This window comes from Podarcis tiliguerta, assembly GCF_965153285.1.
Source record: "Podarcis tiliguerta genome assembly, chromosome: 11".
In the NCBI taxonomy this organism is placed as follows: domain Eukaryota; kingdom Metazoa; phylum Chordata; class Lepidosauria; order Squamata; family Lacertidae; genus Podarcis; species Podarcis tiliguerta.
The window spans coordinates 3,340,644-3,361,865 of NC_139544.1; the positions used below are offsets into that span (position 1 = coordinate 3,340,644).

The window sequence follows — 21,222 nt, forward strand, 5'->3', positions numbered from 1 at the left end:
CTGAAGACTAGGAAACAACAGCACGAGTAAGGAGATGTGGGAAAAACATTTACTTTTGTTTCTTTCAAACTGCAAAACAGTATGAAAAAGACACATTTTTAAAGGAAGAATAGCTATTTTGCAATGTTCCAGGGCCCTATATTTTTATTGCATGTAAGGCAAAAAGCAAAATACCGTTAATCAGGGGAATTGACACAGGTTTATGGTGCAAATTTGCATTAAATTTGCATATGTAGTTTCTGAGCAAATTAAGATAGTGTGTACTCAGGACTCACTAGTACTGTACAGTTGTACCTTGGTTGTCGAACGGAATCCATTCTGGAAGTCAGTTCAACTTGTGAAAACATCAACACATGCACTCCCACTTACACGCATGCCAAAAACAGCCCCCAAAAGGGACAGGGTAGAATGGGGCAGGGGTGGAACAGAGAAATCCCCACTTATGCATGTCCTGTATCAGAACCCCAGTATAAGTGGCTTCCACGGGGGAGCCCCAAAAAGAATGTGGTTTGTCAAGGGAGCCGTGGACTCAACAAGGTTGAAAACCACTGTTCTATGCTATTTAATATTTATATTTATATGAAACTCTTGGGAGCTGCCATGTGAGAATTGGGAGCATGGTGTCATCAGTGTACTGATGACATGCAACTCTATCTCTCCATTCCATCAAAATCAGGAGAGGCTGAGAAGGTGTTGGGCTCGATGGGAGGCCAAAAAATGAAGCTGAATCCTGTTGAGATGGAGGTGCTATTGGTGGGTAGTTCCCATGTCTGGAAATTAGGTGTACAACCTATTCTGCGAAGGGTTGCACCTGAATTTCAAGCTGCCACTTGAGTGCTTATGTCCTGCATAAGCTGGACCACCAGCTATAGCTGTTGCTGGTCCAGGATAGGCTGGTCTCAGTTGTCCACGCTCTGGCAGCCTCCCACTTTCATGTCATGTCATTCCTCCCAGGCTCTTTTTGTAGCATCCTATAGAATCATAGAGTTGGAAGGGACACCAAGGGTTTTCTAGTCCAACCCCCTGCAATGAAGGAATAACCCTGCATGCATTTCTCCTGGAAGTTGGAGACAGGAACTCCAATGTACATTTTAACTGGATCCATTACTGTAATTGGATTTATGGGCTTGCCTGGTTTCTTTAATAATATTACTTTATATAATATAAAACATTTGTGCAAAAGTATGTTCCTATGTGTTCTTGTATTTGTATTTTTATGTTAGTTTATATTATTATTGGTTTCTTTAAAAGGTTATTTGACCATTCCATGGAAGGGTTTAAAAGCTGGGAGTTTATGACAACTCACTGCTGGGGTGAAAAAGCAGCTGGTGACTGGATTTTGGAAATTTATGATACCCCGTCACAGCTAAGAAACGTCAAGACTCCAGGTACAAATCTTATAATTTTGTTAGTGATGTGCATTTAGGTTCCAGTGATAGAAAAGTCTCGTAGTAGTAGTAGTAGTAGTAGTATATTTATCAGTCACTTTTAAAAAAACGAACTCAAAGCTACTTATAAACACTAGAAAGAGATATCAAACTTTTTAAAATAATTGCACTTCCGTGTTCCTGTTTCATTTGGGGTGAATTCAAAATCATTTTTCTGGTACATTCCATTTAATGCATGTTTATAAGTTTTGGTAGCTGAGACACTGGGAGGATAGTAGGAGTAGTTGAATGAAAATAGTTGAATACAGTAGATGTGTATCCTATGCAGGGGTTTATGTTCTGCGGATCATGCCAAATCATAGTCATAGTATAGTCAAAACACACTGGGTTTAATGGTGGGCGAGATTACCAAAGTCTTTTTTCCCAGATGCCTGCCCCCTTTCCACCCTCTTTTTATTTTGTGTGTGTGTGTAAATACAGATATATATAGATTCGCCAAACATGTAAAGCTTGAATGTGTACAAGTTAAATGTGTGTAAATTGTGGGCTTACTGTATTCTCACCTTGGAAAATAATGACAATTTTCCCCTGCCATTTCCTTCCTGGGTTGTATGCCACTCAGCCCTGCTAGAGGTTCACCTATCCTCCCAATCCCCTGGAATTCCTTGGACTCTCTAATCTCCTCCGGAGTGTTCTCCAACCCTCTGGAGCAGGTTTAAGAGTGTGGGGTACTGCAGGAGGGGGGGTAGTAGGAAATTGCTTGCATATGTGGCACTGGAAAACAACTGGGACATACACGGAGGAAGACGAAATCAGAATCTCACTTAACATTGCTTAATGGACATTTTAAGGCCTATGTTATTGTGGTGCCAAGTAATTTCTTTCCTGCACTAATACTGATGCTGCCATTGTTGACAGTTTTTTTCAGGTGGGGAAAAGAGCGATTTTATTTTTTGTATTGGTGTTATTAGTATTAATTATAACTATTAAAATGTTTGTTACATTTTTTTCTGTTTATAGCTCAGACTATGATACAAATATAGAAAATAAATTTAGAAAAAGTATTTTCCACATCTCATGTTTTTCATATGCCTCACCTAGGTAAATTGAAAGAATGGTCCTTAGTACTTTATGGTACTTCTGTTCAGCCTTATTCCCCAAGAAATGATTTCCCAAAAGCCGAACGGGTACGCTCAAGTCCAATAGAAGACCCTACAGAAGATTATGGGGCAGATGACTATGCAGGTAATATGAAGCAGAATGTTTCAGATGTGTCTGCCTCAAATATGCCCACCAATATACTAGTGTAAAAGATTAGCAGTCCCTTTTTCACTTGCTTTTACATAATGCTATTAATGTCATGTCCTGGTTCAAGAAACCTTGGATAGTGACTCTGGCTAAAGATCAGTCAGGGTCTGGTTCAGAAATCCAAAATTCCCCACAATACGTATTTCCAGGTTTGATTTATTTTATTATTATTACTTACTTCCAAAGCAAATACATAAGACCAAATAGTTTCTGACAATTCCTTTCAAGTAAAGACAAATGGTGATTTGCTTTCTCCCTCCCGCTGCTTTCGCCAAAGGTCCATGCAATGCAGAGTGCAGCAAAGTCGGATGTGGTGGCCCAGGACCAGACCATTGCAATGACTGTCTACACTACTACTACAAATCTAAGAACAACACGCGGTAAGACAGTATAGTGCATTACTCATGGCACACGAGCCCCACAGAATTATTAGATTATACTGAATATCTTTAACTTACTTGACAAACCAGTTTGAATCTTAGCAAAATTCTTATTCAAGATACTTTTACATTTTCAACATCAGTAGGCTTCAGAGACTAACTATATGTTACATGAATGTGTGCACATTAAAGCACATATTAAAAGTGATTCAGGGTATTTTAAAAAAAACAAAACCTGCAGCTTTAGGATGTGAAATTTGGAGTAAAGAAGTAGGGGGAGGTAATATATTATTTCCTCACTTGCTGTTACTCTTCTCACATGGCTGGGATGGGACTTAGGACCCTCATTTTATGGTAGTCCCGATCTTTCCTGGAGCAAAGTTTCCAAAACATGTAGCTGGTGCCTTTTGATGCCTTGGCCATTGACCTACAGTGTCTCCTGGGGCTCTATTCTGCTTCCTTGGGTGAAGCCGTCCAAGTTTTGGGAGTTTGGGGTCATCAGTATGCTGATGGCGTCCCACTCATACATCTCCTTTCTATCTCAGTACAAGGAAACAACTGAAGTTCTGGATCGGTGTCTGGCATCCGTTACTGTCTGCGTGAGGGTGAACAAATTAAAGTTTAATCCAAACAAGACTGGAATGGCAGATCAGGGAATAAGGGTTCAACCATGCTAGGATTTGCTTACACTGCACCTGAAGGCTCAGGTTCATAGCTTGAGTTTTCTTCTGAATTTATTCATAAGTCTAGATCTCCAGATTTGGCAGTGGTTTTTGCACAGTTCACACTGGTGTGCCTACTATACCCATTCCTATAGGTGTCAGATCTGGCCTTGGTTATATATACATGCCTTATATATAATTGGAATACTCTTTGAACAATGTTTAGAACTTTACCCAATTTAGATTTCTGGAGCCAAACTGTTAACTGGGGGAAGTTATGTAGGGAGCATGTGATTCCTAAATTACTACTTCTGTTTCTGGGAACAATTCAAAGTGCTGGTTCCAACCTAAATGTATTGAGACCAGTTTATGACTTTCCCATACAAGCCTGCTGAGAGATCTCCAAGAGAGGCACTTCTCTTAATCCTGCCAATATCTGAGAATGAGGAGGGACATGAGAAAAGACCTTTCTCCATGGTTGTGCCTAAGATGTGGAACTCCCTCCCTAGAGATGCCCACTAGGTGCCATGTCAGATGTCCTTCAGGTGACAACTTGTTCATTTTGACGAGCCTTTGGCTTTGTGTCTTTACTAGGTTTTATCTGCCCACCATTTTATTTTAGTTAAGAATCCTGGTTGACTTACAAATGTTTTATTATATTTGTATTGATATTGATGATATTGATATTACTGTCATTGGTTCTATATGCAGAAAGAGAGGATACAAACTGAAATACTTTAAAAAATGTTAAGGAAGGGGCTTGGCAATTAATGGGTAAAAGATAAAAGTGAGTGAAGAATCTTATCTAGACACAATATTCGGGTGCTTGAGCCTTCATGTGATCAGGGTTTGGTAAGGAGAGAGTGGGGACACACCTGGTAGAACCAGCCTCTCTGATGCATTGATGTCAGTCGGTCTCTTCCCTTCCACTCGTTAGAGACTAAAGATCTGCAGAAGGATGCCTGCTCTACATGCCGAGGGTCCCTTTGTAATTTTTAAACCTGATCATACAAGAGCCTACAGGCCTGCTCTAGGCCATTTGCCTTCTAACAAAGTGGAGGGTAGCAGGACCGGTAATTGGGGTATAACAGTGGAAGCAGATTCAGTGAGCCTACCTTCCCTTATCGTGTGAGGACAGCCGAACAGGGCTTTGGACACAAATGAGACTGGCTTGGTTTGTGCCATCCCTGGTTGTAGTCTCTGCTTCCATAAACAAGAGGAAAGCCACTGTTCTAATCAACGCAGTTGCTTTTTCCCTGCCAAATTCATTGATAATTCTGACTCAGTCTTTTATTATCTTGTACAATGAAGAATCTGTGTTCCCAACTGTCCTCCTGGTCACTACAGCGCCGACAAGAAACGCTGTAAAAAGTGCTCACCCAACTGTGAAACATGTTTTGGAAGCCACAGTGATCAATGCAATACCTGTAAACCTGGTTACTATATCAATGAAGAGTCCAGGAATTGTGTTACCAGCTGTCCAGATGGGTTTTACCTGGATAATAGTAAGTATTTAAAAACGAAACCCTGTTATAATATTGGAAATAATTGGAAATCTTCAAGTTGCCATTAATGCATATTAGGGCTGATGATATTTATTAAACCATTACATACTGCCTTTCCATTTCAGTTTGAACACTCAAGGCGCATATCAGGATTCTAAAAATACCACTGAATAAACACATAAAAATAAACACATAAAAACAGATAACAGATAATAAAAAACAACAACAATCATAATATAAAGGAAATCTGGTATAATACAGTCAGACATCAGGGATCACGAAGAAATTAATTTCAGTTCATATTTAAAGGTGAATTTCTAAAGCTTGCGCTTCCCGAAATAAAACGAGAACCAAAACACAGTCATCTTTCAAAATTTGTACTAATCAAAATTCTCCAACCAAACAATGTCTACAAATATGCATTTATTGAGACGAAGTTTGTATAAAAATTAACATATTAGTGGAAATAACATACTGAACACAGTGAGACTTAGTTCTAGGTAAACATGCATGGGATGTTAGTCTCCCCTTTTGTGCCCAGGACATTTCATTCTACAGTGGTATTGCCATCCCCCCACCACATTTCTGGTTTTCCCCATTGTTTCTCTTCTTTTTCATACTGTTTTTGTAAAACATACTGATTTTAGTTCCTCAGTCAGGGTGGTTATCTTTATGTCTGCAGCACTGATGCAAACTACTCAGAAAATAGGAGCTTTTACACACACGAGAAAGTTCCCCATGATAATGAATGTCTACAATCTACACTTTAATTCTGTACAGCATCATGTACATATTTTTAATAATAATAAAAATTATTACATGGATATGTATACAAGAAGTTTATTTCTACAGGACCCAGTGGTTATGTGCTATGAAGAACAGCAAATAAAGTCTAATATTTTTTTATAAATGTAGCGTGTTATCTTTTGGCATTACTGAAAAGGTTTACTACAACTCAATGGGGAAAAGTTTACAGAATTGACCCAATGTATTAAAATCATTTATATAATCAGATAATAGAAATTATTTGAATGTTAGTACTTTATTTAAGTGCAGCTTAAATTTGCAACCTTACAAAAACTGGCTTTTATGATATCGCTGCTGAAACAAACATACGGTAAAATGGAAGGGGTGTGAGTGCCTGCGGAATTTTAAGGGGACTGCTTATATTTGGGTATTGTCTTTTTTTTTCTTTCCCCCCCTTGAATTGAAGGTGCTGCTTATATTCAGGTGTGGCTTATATTTGGGCCAATACAGTATATTTTATTCAGCTCCTATTTGTGGTATCACATTAGGAATAGCAATAAGCAAGGAGACAAAAATATATTATTGCATGTAATTGAACTGGGTTCTTTTCGTTGTGTTCCTTTTTCTTTTCAGATAAGATTGTATGCCGTAAATGCAGTGAAAACTGTAAGACATGCACTGAATTTCAAACCTGCACAGAATGCAGACATGGCCTAAGGTAAGGAAATGATAGATTGTATTGAACATGGTAGCAAGGAAAGTTAAATAATATTATTTAACCTTCACATTACAATCTGCTGAAGTGTAATATTCATTATATGTGTAATCATGGCCAACACTGCATAAAAAAAATGAAAAGCTGAGGAAAATGAAAGCTGTGGTCCGTTTAATATACATTGACTGCATTTGCATGTCAAAGTGGGCCATAAATCATGGCTTACCGTGGATGAGCAGCATGTTAGCACATGCTCTTGACTTGATCCTGTTTCATTCTACCCTTCCTAACCAGGAGCCTTGATTCCCATAATGAGCAAACCAAAAGTTGTGGTTTGTTTCTCTCTAAACAAACTTCAGTGGTAAGCCAAAGTTTGCTCTTGTCTTTCCAATCATGGCTTGTTTGGGTTTACACATCACGTTAATGCAAGGCCTGTAATTTGTTGCTGCTGGCGCCAGGACAGGCAGAACAAAATTCAGCAGAGAGCACTAACATGCCACTCGTTCATGGTATAAGTGCGGGAGCGGAGAAAGATTTGCTTACAGAAAGCCTCTCTAAGCAAGTCATTTCACTAGACTGACCCTATACTCATGGCGTGGCACTGAACCAAGTGTTCCTCAGAGTAGATGCATTTGTTTGAACATTAACAATATGTTAACTATTGCCAAAAAAAATCCATACAGAAGTGCCACATGCTAATCAGCATTTTCTAATTCTGCTTGTGTATCTCTGTAGTTTACAAGGATCCAGGTGTGTCATCCGCTGCGAAACAGGAAAATACTACAATGGCAGGGACTGTGAGCCATGCCACCATTCCTGTGCTTCTTGTGCAGGTACCTCTGATATCTTTTCATCAAAGTTCAATCCATTTTGCGATAAAAGGGGGGGGGACACATTTTTTGTAGGCTGTTAATTAGCTACACTATAGCACTTCTTCCGGTGCTAGGACCTTTCTGTACTTATACTTGACTTCATTTTTAAAATCTTTTTGAAATAACTTTTCATTAAGTACACAATCCTATTCAATGTATTTTCAGTAGTCATTCATACTTCTATGTGCATAGTATAATACACATCCATTGTCTCTATGCTCTGCTGCAAATTTGTCAATATGTTACCTTGTTCTGTTGACTTCTGAGGTCCAGGAGCAGATGCTTGCCTAAATTGCACCGAAGAGTATCTTATGGAGAATGGAAGATGTGTGCTGGCTTGTAACAATGGCTACTACTTTGATCACTCGCTAGAAAATGGATACAGAACTTGCAAAAGGTAAAAAGTATTCCTCAAAAACCAAATGCATCTATTTCATATGTAAACCATAACTAATTGGAGAATATAGTTCTGGCATATGATACTATTATTTAGTGAAGTATGACAATCAAGCAAAACCTTCAGACATAAATTTAATACTTGCTTTTCTTGTGAGTTCTTTGTGTAATTCCTGTATTTGTAAGATTTGATTATGTGCTAGAAGATACGTTTTATGCATCACATTCATGTCCAGGGATAGAAAAAAAAGAGCTGGCGGTGCTTTGGAAGAAATGGAGACTTTTTTTCTCCCTAGCCAAATTAATGCTGGCTTTTCACCAAAGGAGACTTCAGCAGTCAGCACTATAGGGGGTGACCGTAGTAAACTACTAGACTTCAGGAAACTCACTCATCTGGCTCCAGCGCTCAGCAGTCTTATGCTATTCTCCTTTGGAGGAGAATTTCCCAACTATTTATCTCTCTTCTACCCACCCACCATTTCCCGTCTTCTATCTTTCACGATTGTTTCACAAGATAATGTATATAAAGTGTTTTGAACATCCACAAGAGCTATATAAATGCTTATTATTTTATTCCATCCTATTGTCTTGCAACAGGCCCATGAGATTCCTTTCCACTTTTAAAGTGCCTTGGGGTTCTTTCACCTATATACACATGTTATTTATTTGTCATCTTTGTGACATATTCCACTTTCTGTACTTAGCTTCAGCACCTCTTGATATGAAATGAAGGAATCAAACAGTTTTTGATACTGAGACAATGTGATTAACCATATATTTAACTTACTGTCTTTTCATTAAGATGTGATGCCAGCTGTTTTGGGTGCAGTGGTCCAGGAGAGAAAAACTGTACAAGTTGTCCAAATGGCTATATCTTAGAAACAGGTCTCTGCACAGTTGGTCTAGTCTGTAAAGATGGTAAGTATTTTTACCTGTTTCTGTCTTTTTCGAGATTCTTCACATCTGTTTCATATTACATAGCCATAGTAGACTCAATTAATTATGGTTTTCAATTCACAAGAATATAATGTATGTGCTACTATTTATTTATTTTTTCATTTGTAACATCCATAACTTTGGCAGCTGTTTACAAATATTTAGCAATATTATAAACTAAAAGCAGTCTGGGTGGTAGGGATATTCTGCAGCAGAGGAACTGAGCCTTGCTGGGCTCACACCAGCCAGCAAAAAAAGTGAAACCACATCACACACACTTTGTTGTTGTTTGCCTTGCCCTTCCACTGAAACAACAATTCTACTGGGTGGAAGAGGGAGAATCTAAGGCAGAAGAATCACCAAAGCTCTCCCATTGTTTCTTGGGTGCCTCCCTCATTTCCCCTTCCAGTCATTCCAATGGGATCTACTCTTATTGTCCCTGGAACTACAGGATTGTCTCCTAAAGTAATAATCTATTTTTATTTATCTATTTAAATGCTATGATTCACAAACAAGAAGCAGAATCCATGAACAACATTCCATAAAATAGTAAATGTACATATGGGAGAGGCTGAATGTTATTTTTAATTTTTGGAGTCTTAAAGGGAGCTATATAAGGGGGTAACAAGTGGGAAATGGGGACTGCAGGGACTGATATATTTTCTGAGAAATGCACATTTGCTCTAATTAATAAACCACACTCTGGCCAAATACTATTGTACAAATATTTTGTACATTTTTCTGTATATTCATCCATTAAATTATAGGTGCCCCGTGTCTATTTTTACTGCAATACAGTAGAATAACAACAACAACAACAACAACAACAACAACAACAACAACAACAACAACAATATCTTTATTGTCATTGCCCCCTTCGGGGACAACGAAATTACTTGACTGTTCCATAAAAACACTAATTAAACAATACAGTATAATACAGCAAGGAAGATTAGATGACTTTCAAAGTCCAGGCTTCCCATTCAGGGCCAAGATTGCTCTGGAGAAGAAGCTGTTCTTAAGACGGCTCGTTCTTGTCTTCATCGTCCTGTATCTCCGTCCCGACGGCATGAGCTCGAAGAGACAGTGACCAGGATGCGATGGATCTTTTACTATGTCCAGTGCCTTCCTATGGCACCTTGTGGCATAAATCTGCTCTAAGGTGGAGAGTGGGCAGCCAACAATGCTCTCTGCTGCCTTAACAACCCTGCGCAACCCCATCCTGTCCTGGGTAGTACAGCTTCCGTACCACGGAAATAAGTTATGAAAATGTGATTACTGACATTTCTGAGTGTCATCATCTACATAGTGCCTGCTATCCCTTTATTATCGATTTTAATTTAAGAATGTGTTTTTTACCCAAAGACTGTTTATGAGTAAACTATCATTCATTGAGTGAAATGTTTTTTCCCCAAAATACAAATGTGCTTCTCAAAACACATTTGGAGATCCTAGCAGGGATGATGCTGGACAACTATATATGTTTGGCTGTGAGGGCCCATCCAAATTCCAGTATATATTTCTGCACTAGTCTAAAAATTGAAGGACAGATTTCAGAAGCAACAAGGGCTAGAGGATAGAATTTTGCATACTATTTAAAATAAGTAAATTATCAAAGTGGACATCTGACCAGTGATCATCAGTAGCATTCACCCCTGTGGAATGATGATGATTCCCACCATGTTCATTTTCCTGGATTTTTAATCCAGAGGAGTTACTAGTAAAATTCTCTTAATTGCATCAGCAGCACTACCTATAAATTACCCAAACAGTTTGTATGCTGACTATATTAAAAGATAAAGGTAAAGGTACCCCTGCCTGTACGGGCCAGTCGTGTCCGACTCTAGGGTTGTGCGCCCATTTCACTTAAGAGGCCCGGGGCCAGCGCTGTCCGGAGACACTTCCGGGTCACATGGCCAGCGTGACAAGCTGCATCTGGAGAGCCAGCGCACAGCACACGGAATGCTGTTTACCTTCCCGCTAGTAAGCGGTCCCTATTTATCTACTTGCACCCGGGGGTGCTTTTGAACTGCTAGGTTGGCAGGCGCTGGGACCGAGCAACGGGAGCTCACCCCGCCGTGGGGATTCGAACTGCCGACCTGACGATCGGCAAGTCCTAGGCGCTGAGTCCACAGCGCACCCGCGTCCCACCGCTGACTATATTACATTTTGCTAAATGGGTATCCTTATTCTGTCAATGCCCTGTGCTACTTTCTTCAAGGCCTCAACCCCTTGTGCAAAGATAGTGTATAAGACAAAAAGAAGCCATCTGAGAAAAGCAAGCAAATTGTGCCTCCTTTCACATATTTCACGCTTTTTAGACTGCTGTGATGCACAACCCAGAAATCTTAATCAAATGTTTACTGAAGACTAAGCTTATAGTAATAGAAAAAGTACTGGTTCCTGTAAACAATGTCCATTCTAGTTGACTTTATCAGCATTCAAAGTAAAGTGCGTTGGAACAAAGTTGTACAATGGAGCAGCCCATTCCTGTGGATTCTGTTAAGTTCACCGCAGTTTTGCTATTCCTTTTGATTAGGGGGGAAAAGCTCCATGGGAACTCTAAAGCCGTTTGACAAACAGTTCCAGATTACTAGATTTCCTAGATTACTAAGGAAGCCTCAGCTGATTGGCATGACAGAATAACATATTTTAATGGTGGCTCGTGTGTGGATTGCCCCCTTGTCTTCAGATACCCATGCCTTTCACCCACAATCACCTGCTTCCTGTTCCCCGTTTCTGTGAACCAGCTGCTTTTGTGTCTTACCAACATCCCCTTATCCTCTACTGTGGGGCTGTGGGACACCTGCTGGCAACTTTCCCTTCTAGCTCTGATGACTCCACTCCCCTTCCCAAGAGTTTTCTCCCATTTCATGATTTGTATCCAGTGACAATTTCCTCCAAACTGAAAATTTCACCTTTCCAGATTCTACCTCACATTCTGCCTTCCCCTTCCCTAGATGCTCTTAGAGCCACTCCACACTTTACTCAAGAGTCATCCTTTTTCTCCAGTTCCTGTGATCTTTGGGGGCAAAATGTTAAAACTATTGTTCAGCTAATTTTAATCTTTTTCGTTAGGATCAGAGTGAGTAACCTTACAATGCATCAATGCAGATACCCTATATTTGGATATAATCAGTATATTTAGACAGTCTAAATGGGTCATTTGTGAATGATGTGAATAGAACAAATACACACCACTCTAAAAATTACTGATAAACTGAGATTTGGTCAGTGCTGTTTTTCTAGAAAAGTAGGCGCCAGAACTCACCATGAATGCTTCCCTTGTTCTCTAATGATGACAGTGGTGCCCCCCTGAGTTGTTCCGGCTGGGGGGAAAAGGCCCTGCATTGGGCTATGATATATATTTTTATGATACTCTGTCAGTGTTGTGTTCGGTTTAAAAAAGCTCTTAGTCATGTTCATGAATTTCCATATTAATGTTTCCATATTTTTATAAGCTCTTCTGGAAGAGCAAAATATAAATACTAAATATGTAAATGAAACTAGGCTTTAGCTTGTGAACCTTTTTTGTGCAAAGTATTTTGACTTCAAGTTGTGCCAGCCACCTGCAATAGACAGCTTGCAACCTCCGTAAGAACACATGGAAGCATTGCTGAAAGTAGGTTTCTGTTCTACATACTTCATATTGATTGCCACTAATGCTGAGCTTTAAGAAAACAAAATTCATGTGAAGACCTTTTATTTTTCAGGGATGGATTCCTTTCAAGTATGATTTGCACTTTCTCACATTCTAAAGCTCATTTTTTGATACTTTGTCACAAGAAATTCTAAACTTTTCCCCCCACTCATACATAAGGCATAAAACTGCTGAAACTAAGTAATGTTAATTTAACTGGGTTAGCATTAGAGAGATGCGCTTAATATCCTCCAATTCTGCCAAATTTTGCAAGTGTGGAGCAAGCTTCATTGAGAGAACACCAGCTAACACCAGCTAACATTTGACAGATAGATGAGAGAATCAAGAACTTCAGCCATACTTTGATCTATGATTTACAATTTACAATAGAAATACTGTCATAGTTCCTGTTTGCTTCTTACTGTCCAGGGAGAAATCTCAACCCTATATGCACTGGAGAGAAATAATAAAAAGTGAACTAAGGTGCAACACATTTGTTTTAATAATGGGATTTCCATTACAACCTGAGTGAAAACATTCATTCTTTCCAGTGACATTATGGCCAGTACAATACAGTTCACTCATTACTTTTTACTCATATTGTGGGAGGCAGGTAAGAGGGGGTGGGGTTTGTAGACCACACCTAACGCCCAGACCAGATTAAGATTTCTCCAGAAAGTAACAAGTGAACAGGCCCATAAAAGCTTTTGATTGTCACTGGTTGTTTCCTAACCACAAACACTTATTTTTGGAGTAGAAAGGTTTAGGAACAGGATTAATGGGTGATATTCAACTAAGCTTTACTCAGGGTAGACAGGTTGAAATTAAAGAGCACGATTAAGTTAGGTCCAGTCTAAATTAAACTTAATGAACTAAATGAAACTTGGTTGAATACCACCCACTATTCAGTACAATTTTAAATTATGTAAATATTCTTGGGATGTGGCTGTTTATTCAACAATATTCATAATACTCAATAAATACCTTCCACTGTATTTTTCACTGTTTTCTAATATTTTTCTTTCTGGTCTCCCCCCCCCCCCTTTCATGAATGGATACAAATCACTCCTTCCTGGAACACAATATTTCTTCCTGAAAACAAATGCTGTTGTGACTGAAACTCCCTTTGATGAAAACACAATTTCCTATTTGTTACCTGCTACCTGCTCCTGAATGGTCTCTTCCATCAAATTTGCCTGTCTGACAAATTAAATCTTCCTTCACTTGATACCATGCTGTTTAAAACTTCAACTTCTCTTCACTCTCTTTGACCTCTGGAAGCAACGGAAGAGTCTTGGGCCGAAGGAGGCTTCTGTATGCTAGTGAAAAAGAACAATCTTTGTCAACGAAAAGTACTTCAGCAACTTTGCTGCAGAACATGTACACTAAAAGGCTGAATTGGCACCTCTCCAAGGTCTCTTGCTCCTGTAGACTTATAGATTAATCCATATTATTAAAAATGGAAAAAAAAAGCAAACCACCTTTCTCTCTCTCTTTCTCTATCTCCCCTTTGGGGAGAGAGTGAACTGTATGTTGGAACTTAAAATAGAAAACTACAACAAGCCTACCTTTCTTAACCGGGTGTTTAGAACAAAGCATCCTGGATCACAGTGTCAGTATGGTATGACCAAAGCATTTGATGCCAAAATTAAAGATTTGATTTCCTATCAACTTAAGGATATTCCTGCATATTTTTTTCACATTCTCATTTCCTTTTTCCTGGTTGTTTCCCCTTCAAGATGTGTAGAGTGTTTCAAGAATACAACACAAGTTTACAAGGATTAAAACAGAACAAAAAACATGCTTTCATTAGTCTTTTTTGTGCTTATATACTCAGAATGTGGAAGAATGTTAGGCAATTAAGCAATCCTTAAGAGAATTAGAAACAACCTTCAAATGAGAGCTATGCTCAACATCCACTGCAATATTAGAAGACTCTAATGCATCTGCCTATGGTTTCTAGTCGTTTCCTATATTGTGTTGTTTGTTTTAATTATACTGCATTTGTTACATTTTGCCAAAAACATTTTAAGGTGTAGCCATGGTATATTTTGAAAGCTGACATTTTTGTCATAGTTTTATTATATTTTTAAAGGTGCAAAGTTCTTAAACAATCAGGGCTTTCTTCCTGCTGTGAATAAAATCTGAAAGGTGCAGAGTCCTGTTAAGGTTTTGATTTTTTTTTTAAATGTAGTTTTCATACTTGAAACTGGAATGCACCAATAATCATGAATAATAATATGGATCCACTCTTTTAGACATGGGGCACTACTCAGATGACCAGCACACAAATCCAGAAACCCTTTGCATTTATGTGAGCTGTGATGTATACATGGATTTCTCCATTCACTTGACTGGTTAGAGCATCCCAACTCCTGCATCCTTTTATGCAGCTAGAACTGTCTTCTCCATGAAAGTGAAAGTTACCTCCCTACTATTACAGTGTATGCACTGCCATGTGCCTGCCCTTCTGGAGGTACATATACAATGGCTTGTGCGTGAGTTTTAATACATTCTAAACCTTATACATACACGGTAGGCTGTTTTCTGCCCACTGATTGCATTCTCTGGATTGTGGCAATGGTGTACAGGGATTGGTGTTGAGATCTATCTTGCAATGAAACTTCTACAAAATGTTTGCATGATTGGTGCCTATAACTGAAATACACTGAACCAAATTTAACTATTGATGTTCATACATCATCAATGGAACATAAAAGAGTGGACCAATATGGTACTTGTGCAATAATAGTTAACTTATAGTTCTAGGCCTGGTGCTATTCATATTCTGCTATCATATAATAAGTAGAGAAAATCTCACCCGCAAACCCCCTTAAAACTATATATATTGTATTTTCTAGGCAATCTAGAAATAGCATTTAAGTACAGTTCATACATTCCTACATGGGAAAATAAACGTATGATAGATTATTTGAGAGAAAAACATGGACCCAATTTTCTTCCTTCAAAATAATTTGTTTCACTGTGTATGTCAAATCTAAAATAGGTTTAGTTTATCATGAAATAAAACAGAACTTTCCAGATTTCTGAAAGCACCATTATAGCCCCTAAAGATTACAAATGGTTATGCCAGTTTGTAGGAACAACAAAGCCCTCTTTGGACAGAAAAGCTGAATTATTCCAAAAGATAACTCCCTCTAGATCACCACCAAATATATTGTTCAAAAGAACTCACTTTTAAGATTAAAATTGTACGATCTGTCACTTTAGGCCTCAGGGTTTGAATATATATTGTCATTATCAATTTAATAGTTATTATTATAAACTTAAACTCATTAATAGACATGCAAAATGACAGTGGATTAAGTATGCATAAGTGCCCAAGATGGTGTCAATAGGCCAGTTAGTTTTAGTTCCTTTCATTTATGTTCTAGAGACAACTCTCTGAGTTAGGGAAAATTTTATAGTAATAAAATAATCATAACCACTTACAGGTTTTATTACCATCAAGTGGTATATAAGTTTTGTTAAACAAACATGCAAGTAACATAGTGACAAATGACAAAGAGTACAACTCTTCTAAAAACTACCCGGGATCCGCACAATGGGGAAAAGAGTATTTGTTGCAAGTGCCTTTCACACAGCACACAGCAAGAAACTCATTGCATTCCACTCCCTGCTCTCAGGTTCCCCTCCTGTGGCAGCTTGTCTGGCTGCAGTAAGGAGCAAAAGGAAAGTTACAGATTCCCTAAAACTCATTCAGAAGGTACCTAGAATAGAAAGAAATGCACAAGCAGATGATCTGTGACAAAGCACCTGAAAAGTAGTTTACTTTAAAGTGAAAATGCTAACAGTATTTTTGGCTTTAAAGTGGTGAAAATGGGGAAACATCAGACATCATGTCACTGATGCAGCTGAGTTATTTATGATTAAGTCCCACTGAAATCAATGGAGCTTAAGTCAATCACAGATAATTTGTCAAGCTTATTTCAACAGAAATTAAGTTTGACTTGAAGATGCTGGGCCTGGGCTGGTGACTGTGTCTTCTAGGAAACCACAGTCAGTTTGATATGTTTAGTTCCATTGGCATCTATCTACTTACTAAAAATTCTGAAACTATCACAACTCTGTTGGTACTAATTTAACTGCTAGTACTGTCTGGAATGCTTTGTTTTTCTACATAACATTATTAACAAGAAAATAATGCTTTCAAAGTTTAAGTTAATGGTATATATATTATATAAATAAATAAATAATTATATATATATATATTCCTAATTGTGATATAATGTATTGAATTGTAAAGAATTTATTTGGATACTTACAAATGCTTCTAACACAACTATAGAAAAGAATTTAATTTTTTAAATACTGACACATTGTTAAATCCAGATACATTTTTACTGAAGAATACTGTACATGTGTAAAATGTCCAGTTGTTATTTGTAAAATAGGGTAGTACTGTTGTAATTGATATTGGCCAAAATCAATGTTATTCCATATTTTATTTTTTATTAAATTAACCTACGTTCCTGTTCCTTTGGTGTAGTAAAGCACATTTATGAACCATATGCATACAGTTCTATGCTTAGAAGGGGACGTAGTTTTTCTGGGCTTCTCTTCTTCCCCACCCGATTTTTTTCAAGAAGCAATTTGGTACTAAAAAAGAAATCACTGAAATAAAGTGAAATAATGTTTTAAATTTAATATATATTTGTCTATAAAAAGAAAAAATACTGGTGTTTGCAACAATCTGATAGTGTTTTTGAATCGTGGTATCGATCAGCTTGGAAAAATCTGGATGCAGATTTTTCACACAATTTGCTTTAGAGGACAGGAGGATAAGTGAGGCTTACCTGCACTTTATGCAAAGGGCCAAATGAGTGACACAGTTCATCCAGCAGAGGAAGGAGCAGCCCTTTTTGGCACTGAAGACCACATGCACAAGGAAGCTGCATGTCTGTGGGTGGGGCCAGACCTGGTATGCCCCTCATTCTCCCACCACTCTAATAAAACACACACACACACATTTACATATACAGTCGTACATCGGAATTCAAACAGAATCCATTCTGGAAGTCCGTTCAACTTCCAAAGGGTTCGGAAATCAAGGCACGGCTTCTGATTGGCTGCAGGAAGCTCTTGCAGCCAATCGGAAGCCCCATTGGACGTTCAGGTTCCAAAGAAGGTTTGCAGACCGGAACACTTACTCCCGGGTTTGTGGCGTTCAGAAGCCAAAATGGACGAGTACCAAGGTGTTTGACAACCAAGGTACGACTGTACATCCAAATTTACTCTCTCACACAGGTGCATGACTTCTCCACACTCTCACACACGTGTACCAAACATTCCCCCACTCTCTAATATGCAACCTTCTATTCTTTCCCCTCCCTTGTGTTAATATGTGTATGTGTATCTTATCCCCACCCCCACCAGCAGCCATAGGCTCACTGGAGAGTGGGGGCTTTAGTCTCCCCTCCCACCAGCAATGCCAAAGAAGCCCAAGTTGCAGCCCAGCAACATGGGAAGAGCTGAGTTTTCTCCACTGCCTGGCTGATGGTTGATAACTTGGGCAGGAGGGTGAGCCACATGGAGAGCGGCTGAGGGTGATAGGTTGCCAACAAGTGCTCTAGTGCATGCAGAAACAAAAAGCATGATCATGAGGCAATCATGCTTGGATTTTATTCCACACAGTGGCGTGTAAGCAAAGGCTAACTTAAAGTAATGGTAGCCTATTAAGTACAGTGGTGCCTCGCAAGACGAAAAGAATCCGTTCCATGAGTCTCTTCGTCTAGCGGTTTTTTCATCTTGCGAAGCAAGCCCATTAGCGGATTAGCGCTATTAGCGGTTTAGCAGCTATTAGCGGCTATTAAAGGCTTAAGGGATTAGCGGATTAGCTGCTAAAAGGCTATTAGCAGCTTAGTGCCTTAGAAAAAGGAGGTGGGGAGCGGAAAAAAATCGCAGCAACTCGCAAGACTTTTTCGTCTTGTGAAGCAAGCCCATAGAGAAATTCGTCCTGCGAAGCACCTCCAAAACGGAAAACCCTTTCGTCTAGCGGGTTTTCCGTCTTGCGAGGCATTCGTTTTGCGGGGCACCACTGTAGTTTGAGATCTGCTGGACATTTATTCCTATAGGCCAGGGGTGTCTGCGATCTACTCCCACTGTAAATAAAGTGGCAGTGATCTACCCATTGGATTGACCAGAGTTGTTGAGCTTTTTGAGGGGGGGGGGGGAGAGAAATATGTTGGCTCCTTAGAATAATATCCAATGGACAGCAAAATCATACACAAATATGGAGCAAAGGTCACAGGGGCCTGGTTCACGTGTAACAGTAAGCCAAACTATGGCTGACTGGGACCACACAAATGTGCAGTATCCTGGAGAATTTACATCTGGCCCTTCATCATGAAAAAGCCCAGTTTCTCATTTTTCCAGCGTTTTCTGATTTTTTAAAAAAAATCAGGAAACTTCTTCAGCATTTTAGTTCAAATTTCTTCAAATGAACTCACTTTTTTTACTAATGTACACATTTCTGCAAGTACTTTTTTGGGATAGAATGCATTTTGTATACTATTTTCACTAATCTATTTTTATTGACATTCCCCCCCATATATGCATTTTTATAGACACTGGTTAGTTGCACAGCTAAGCTGCATCCCAAAGTCTGGACGAGTAAATTTCAAAGGGTGGCTGTACTTCAGTTCTCGTATTATTTCAGAAAGTGTGATTTTAATAGATTCTGCTTTGAATGTGAACTGAATCCAATTTCTTTCTCCCCCATACTGTTCTGACAGTATCAGACACATCCTCCACACCTTGAGCCTCATTTCTTCTTCATTTTCTTTTTTAACTGTGCTGCTGCACTTGGCCTTTTTGCCCCCTGTGATCTCTTTCCTCTGCCTCTGGACTCCTTGCCTTGAATTTCCTGCCTCCAGAAATGTCTTTCAACTCAAGTCCCCAGTCTGAGCTATACAGAGAACACTCTCTGTATCTAAGGACTACATGTTTTAATTCCAGCCAAACAACTCCTCCTTTGAGGGCGGCTGTAATGTGAGCTTTGTTTCCTGCACAGTTTGAATATGTATGCACGTTCCCATGCTGCTACACATTTCTGCCATTAGTATTAGAGGATTCACAATACAATATAGATTTATGAATATAAGTATTGCACTTGGATAGACTAAAAATGTATCCAAAGTATCATAAACAACTTTCAACACACATGTTTCTCTGAAGCAGTAACACATTTTAACAATCCTCCCCATATTATAATATTTACACTGAGAATGACTGGCAGAAGTGCTCCTACATCTTCAAAATGTAACATGGAAACTACCTTCAGCAGGTTACCAGTTTCCATGCAGACAATTCAATAGCAGAGAAGCCGCTGCTTAAGCCAACTAAAAGGCTATGCACCTGACTCCTTTACAAAGACTTATATGTGCAAAGCTTTATGAAGATGCAAATTTCTAAACTACCTAAGCATATTTACTAGGAAGCAAAATCCATTGAACTTAAGCTGTACTTTGATCTTCACTGACCTCAAGCGACACATTAGAACAGCCTTCACCAACCAGCTTCCCTCTGGGTGGACTACAAATCCCATCAGCCCTAGTCAGAAATAAGCCTGCATTAGAAAATGTTCCATAATTCTTCCCGTCATGAAAAATGAATTTCAATTGTATTTTATGTTTTTAATCAGGTATGTGAACTGCCTCGGGAGGGCATTACAGTGAAAGGCAACCTATGGCTGCTGAGACTAAATCGATAAACAAAATGTCTAAAGTGGCCTGTCAACTGCAAATCCAGTGAGGGATTTCCCAGCGCAGTATCACTGCTCTAAGCTGTATTGTTACCCATGTGAGGGCAGTGGATGCAGGAGAGATGGAGTTTCCATCCCTTTCCTGTATTCCTACCCCGTCAATATGGGGGGTGGGAGAGCCATTTTGAGCTTCACAGCTACCAGAAGAGAAAGAGGCGGCAACCTTGCCCACCAGGAGCTACTCCTTGTGAGGGAGCCCTAAGCAAGAAAGTGCCCTTAGGGTGCCCTCTGGTGAAGGATATTTTCAAAGGGACTTGCTAAGAAGCCCAGAGTGGTGCAGGCAGTAATGTTTCCTTTCCATTTCTGGCCATTCCTCTGTCTGGTCTACTCACCCAGAGAAGCACAGGTGGGGACTCATCCAAGCCACACACACACACACCCCCCCGGTGCTACTCCATGGGTGGGGATGGCAGAAGCAGTGGTGGTGGCTGGAAGCCAGCAATGGAGCAGAAAGCATGGGCTCCCTGCACTCTTCTGGACTCCTGGCTCACTTCTGCCATTGCTACCCAACTAGAGATTCCACCTAAACATTAGGAAGAACTTCCTGACAGTAAGAGCTGTTCGACAGTGGAATTTACTGCCAAGGAGTGTGGTGGAGTCTCCTTCTTTGGAGGTCTTTAAGCAGAGGCTTGACAGCCATATGTCAGGAGTGCTCTGATGGTGTTTCCTGCTTGGCAGGGGGTTGGACTCGATGGCCCTTGTGGTCTCTTCCAACTCGATGATTCTGTGATAGAGCAGAATACCTTTACCTTCAGGCCTCGCATGGCTAACACCCCACCACCTCATTGTTTCTGTGACTGATCTCAGCACCCAGAAGCAGTGGAACAAAGACAGAGGAATGGTGTGGCAGAGCCAGTACTGATTTAATATGAAAAAATAAATGAGGCCAG

At 39.4% G+C, this 21,222-nt stretch overlaps 1 protein-coding gene across 6 annotated transcripts in view; it reads left to right on the forward strand.

The window, feature by feature from the left end:
• The window catches only part of PCSK5 (proprotein convertase subtilisin/kexin type 5), a 154,834-nt gene extending 139,457 nt beyond the window's left edge, over positions 1–15,377 (forward strand). For all 6 annotated transcript variants that reach the window (XM_083403368.1, XM_083403373.1, XM_083403369.1 and 3 more), the window contains exons 13-21: positions 1,252–1,388; positions 2,490–2,633; positions 2,974–3,076; positions 5,050–5,243; positions 6,624–6,708; positions 7,441–7,538; positions 7,845–7,974; positions 8,776–8,891; positions 13,831–15,377. In XM_083403368.1, coding sequence (XP_083259494.1) covers positions 1,252–1,388; positions 2,490–2,633; positions 2,974–3,076; positions 5,050–5,243; positions 6,624–6,708; positions 7,441–7,538; positions 7,845–7,974; positions 8,776–8,891; positions 13,831–13,946 — 1,123 coding nt within the window. In that variant the 3' untranslated portion in view covers positions 13,947–15,377. The remainder of the gene's footprint in view (positions 1–1,251; positions 1,389–2,489; positions 2,634–2,973; positions 3,077–5,049; positions 5,244–6,623; positions 6,709–7,440; positions 7,539–7,844; positions 7,975–8,775; positions 8,892–13,830) is intronic.
• Positions 15,378–21,222: the final 5,845 nt, after the last annotated feature.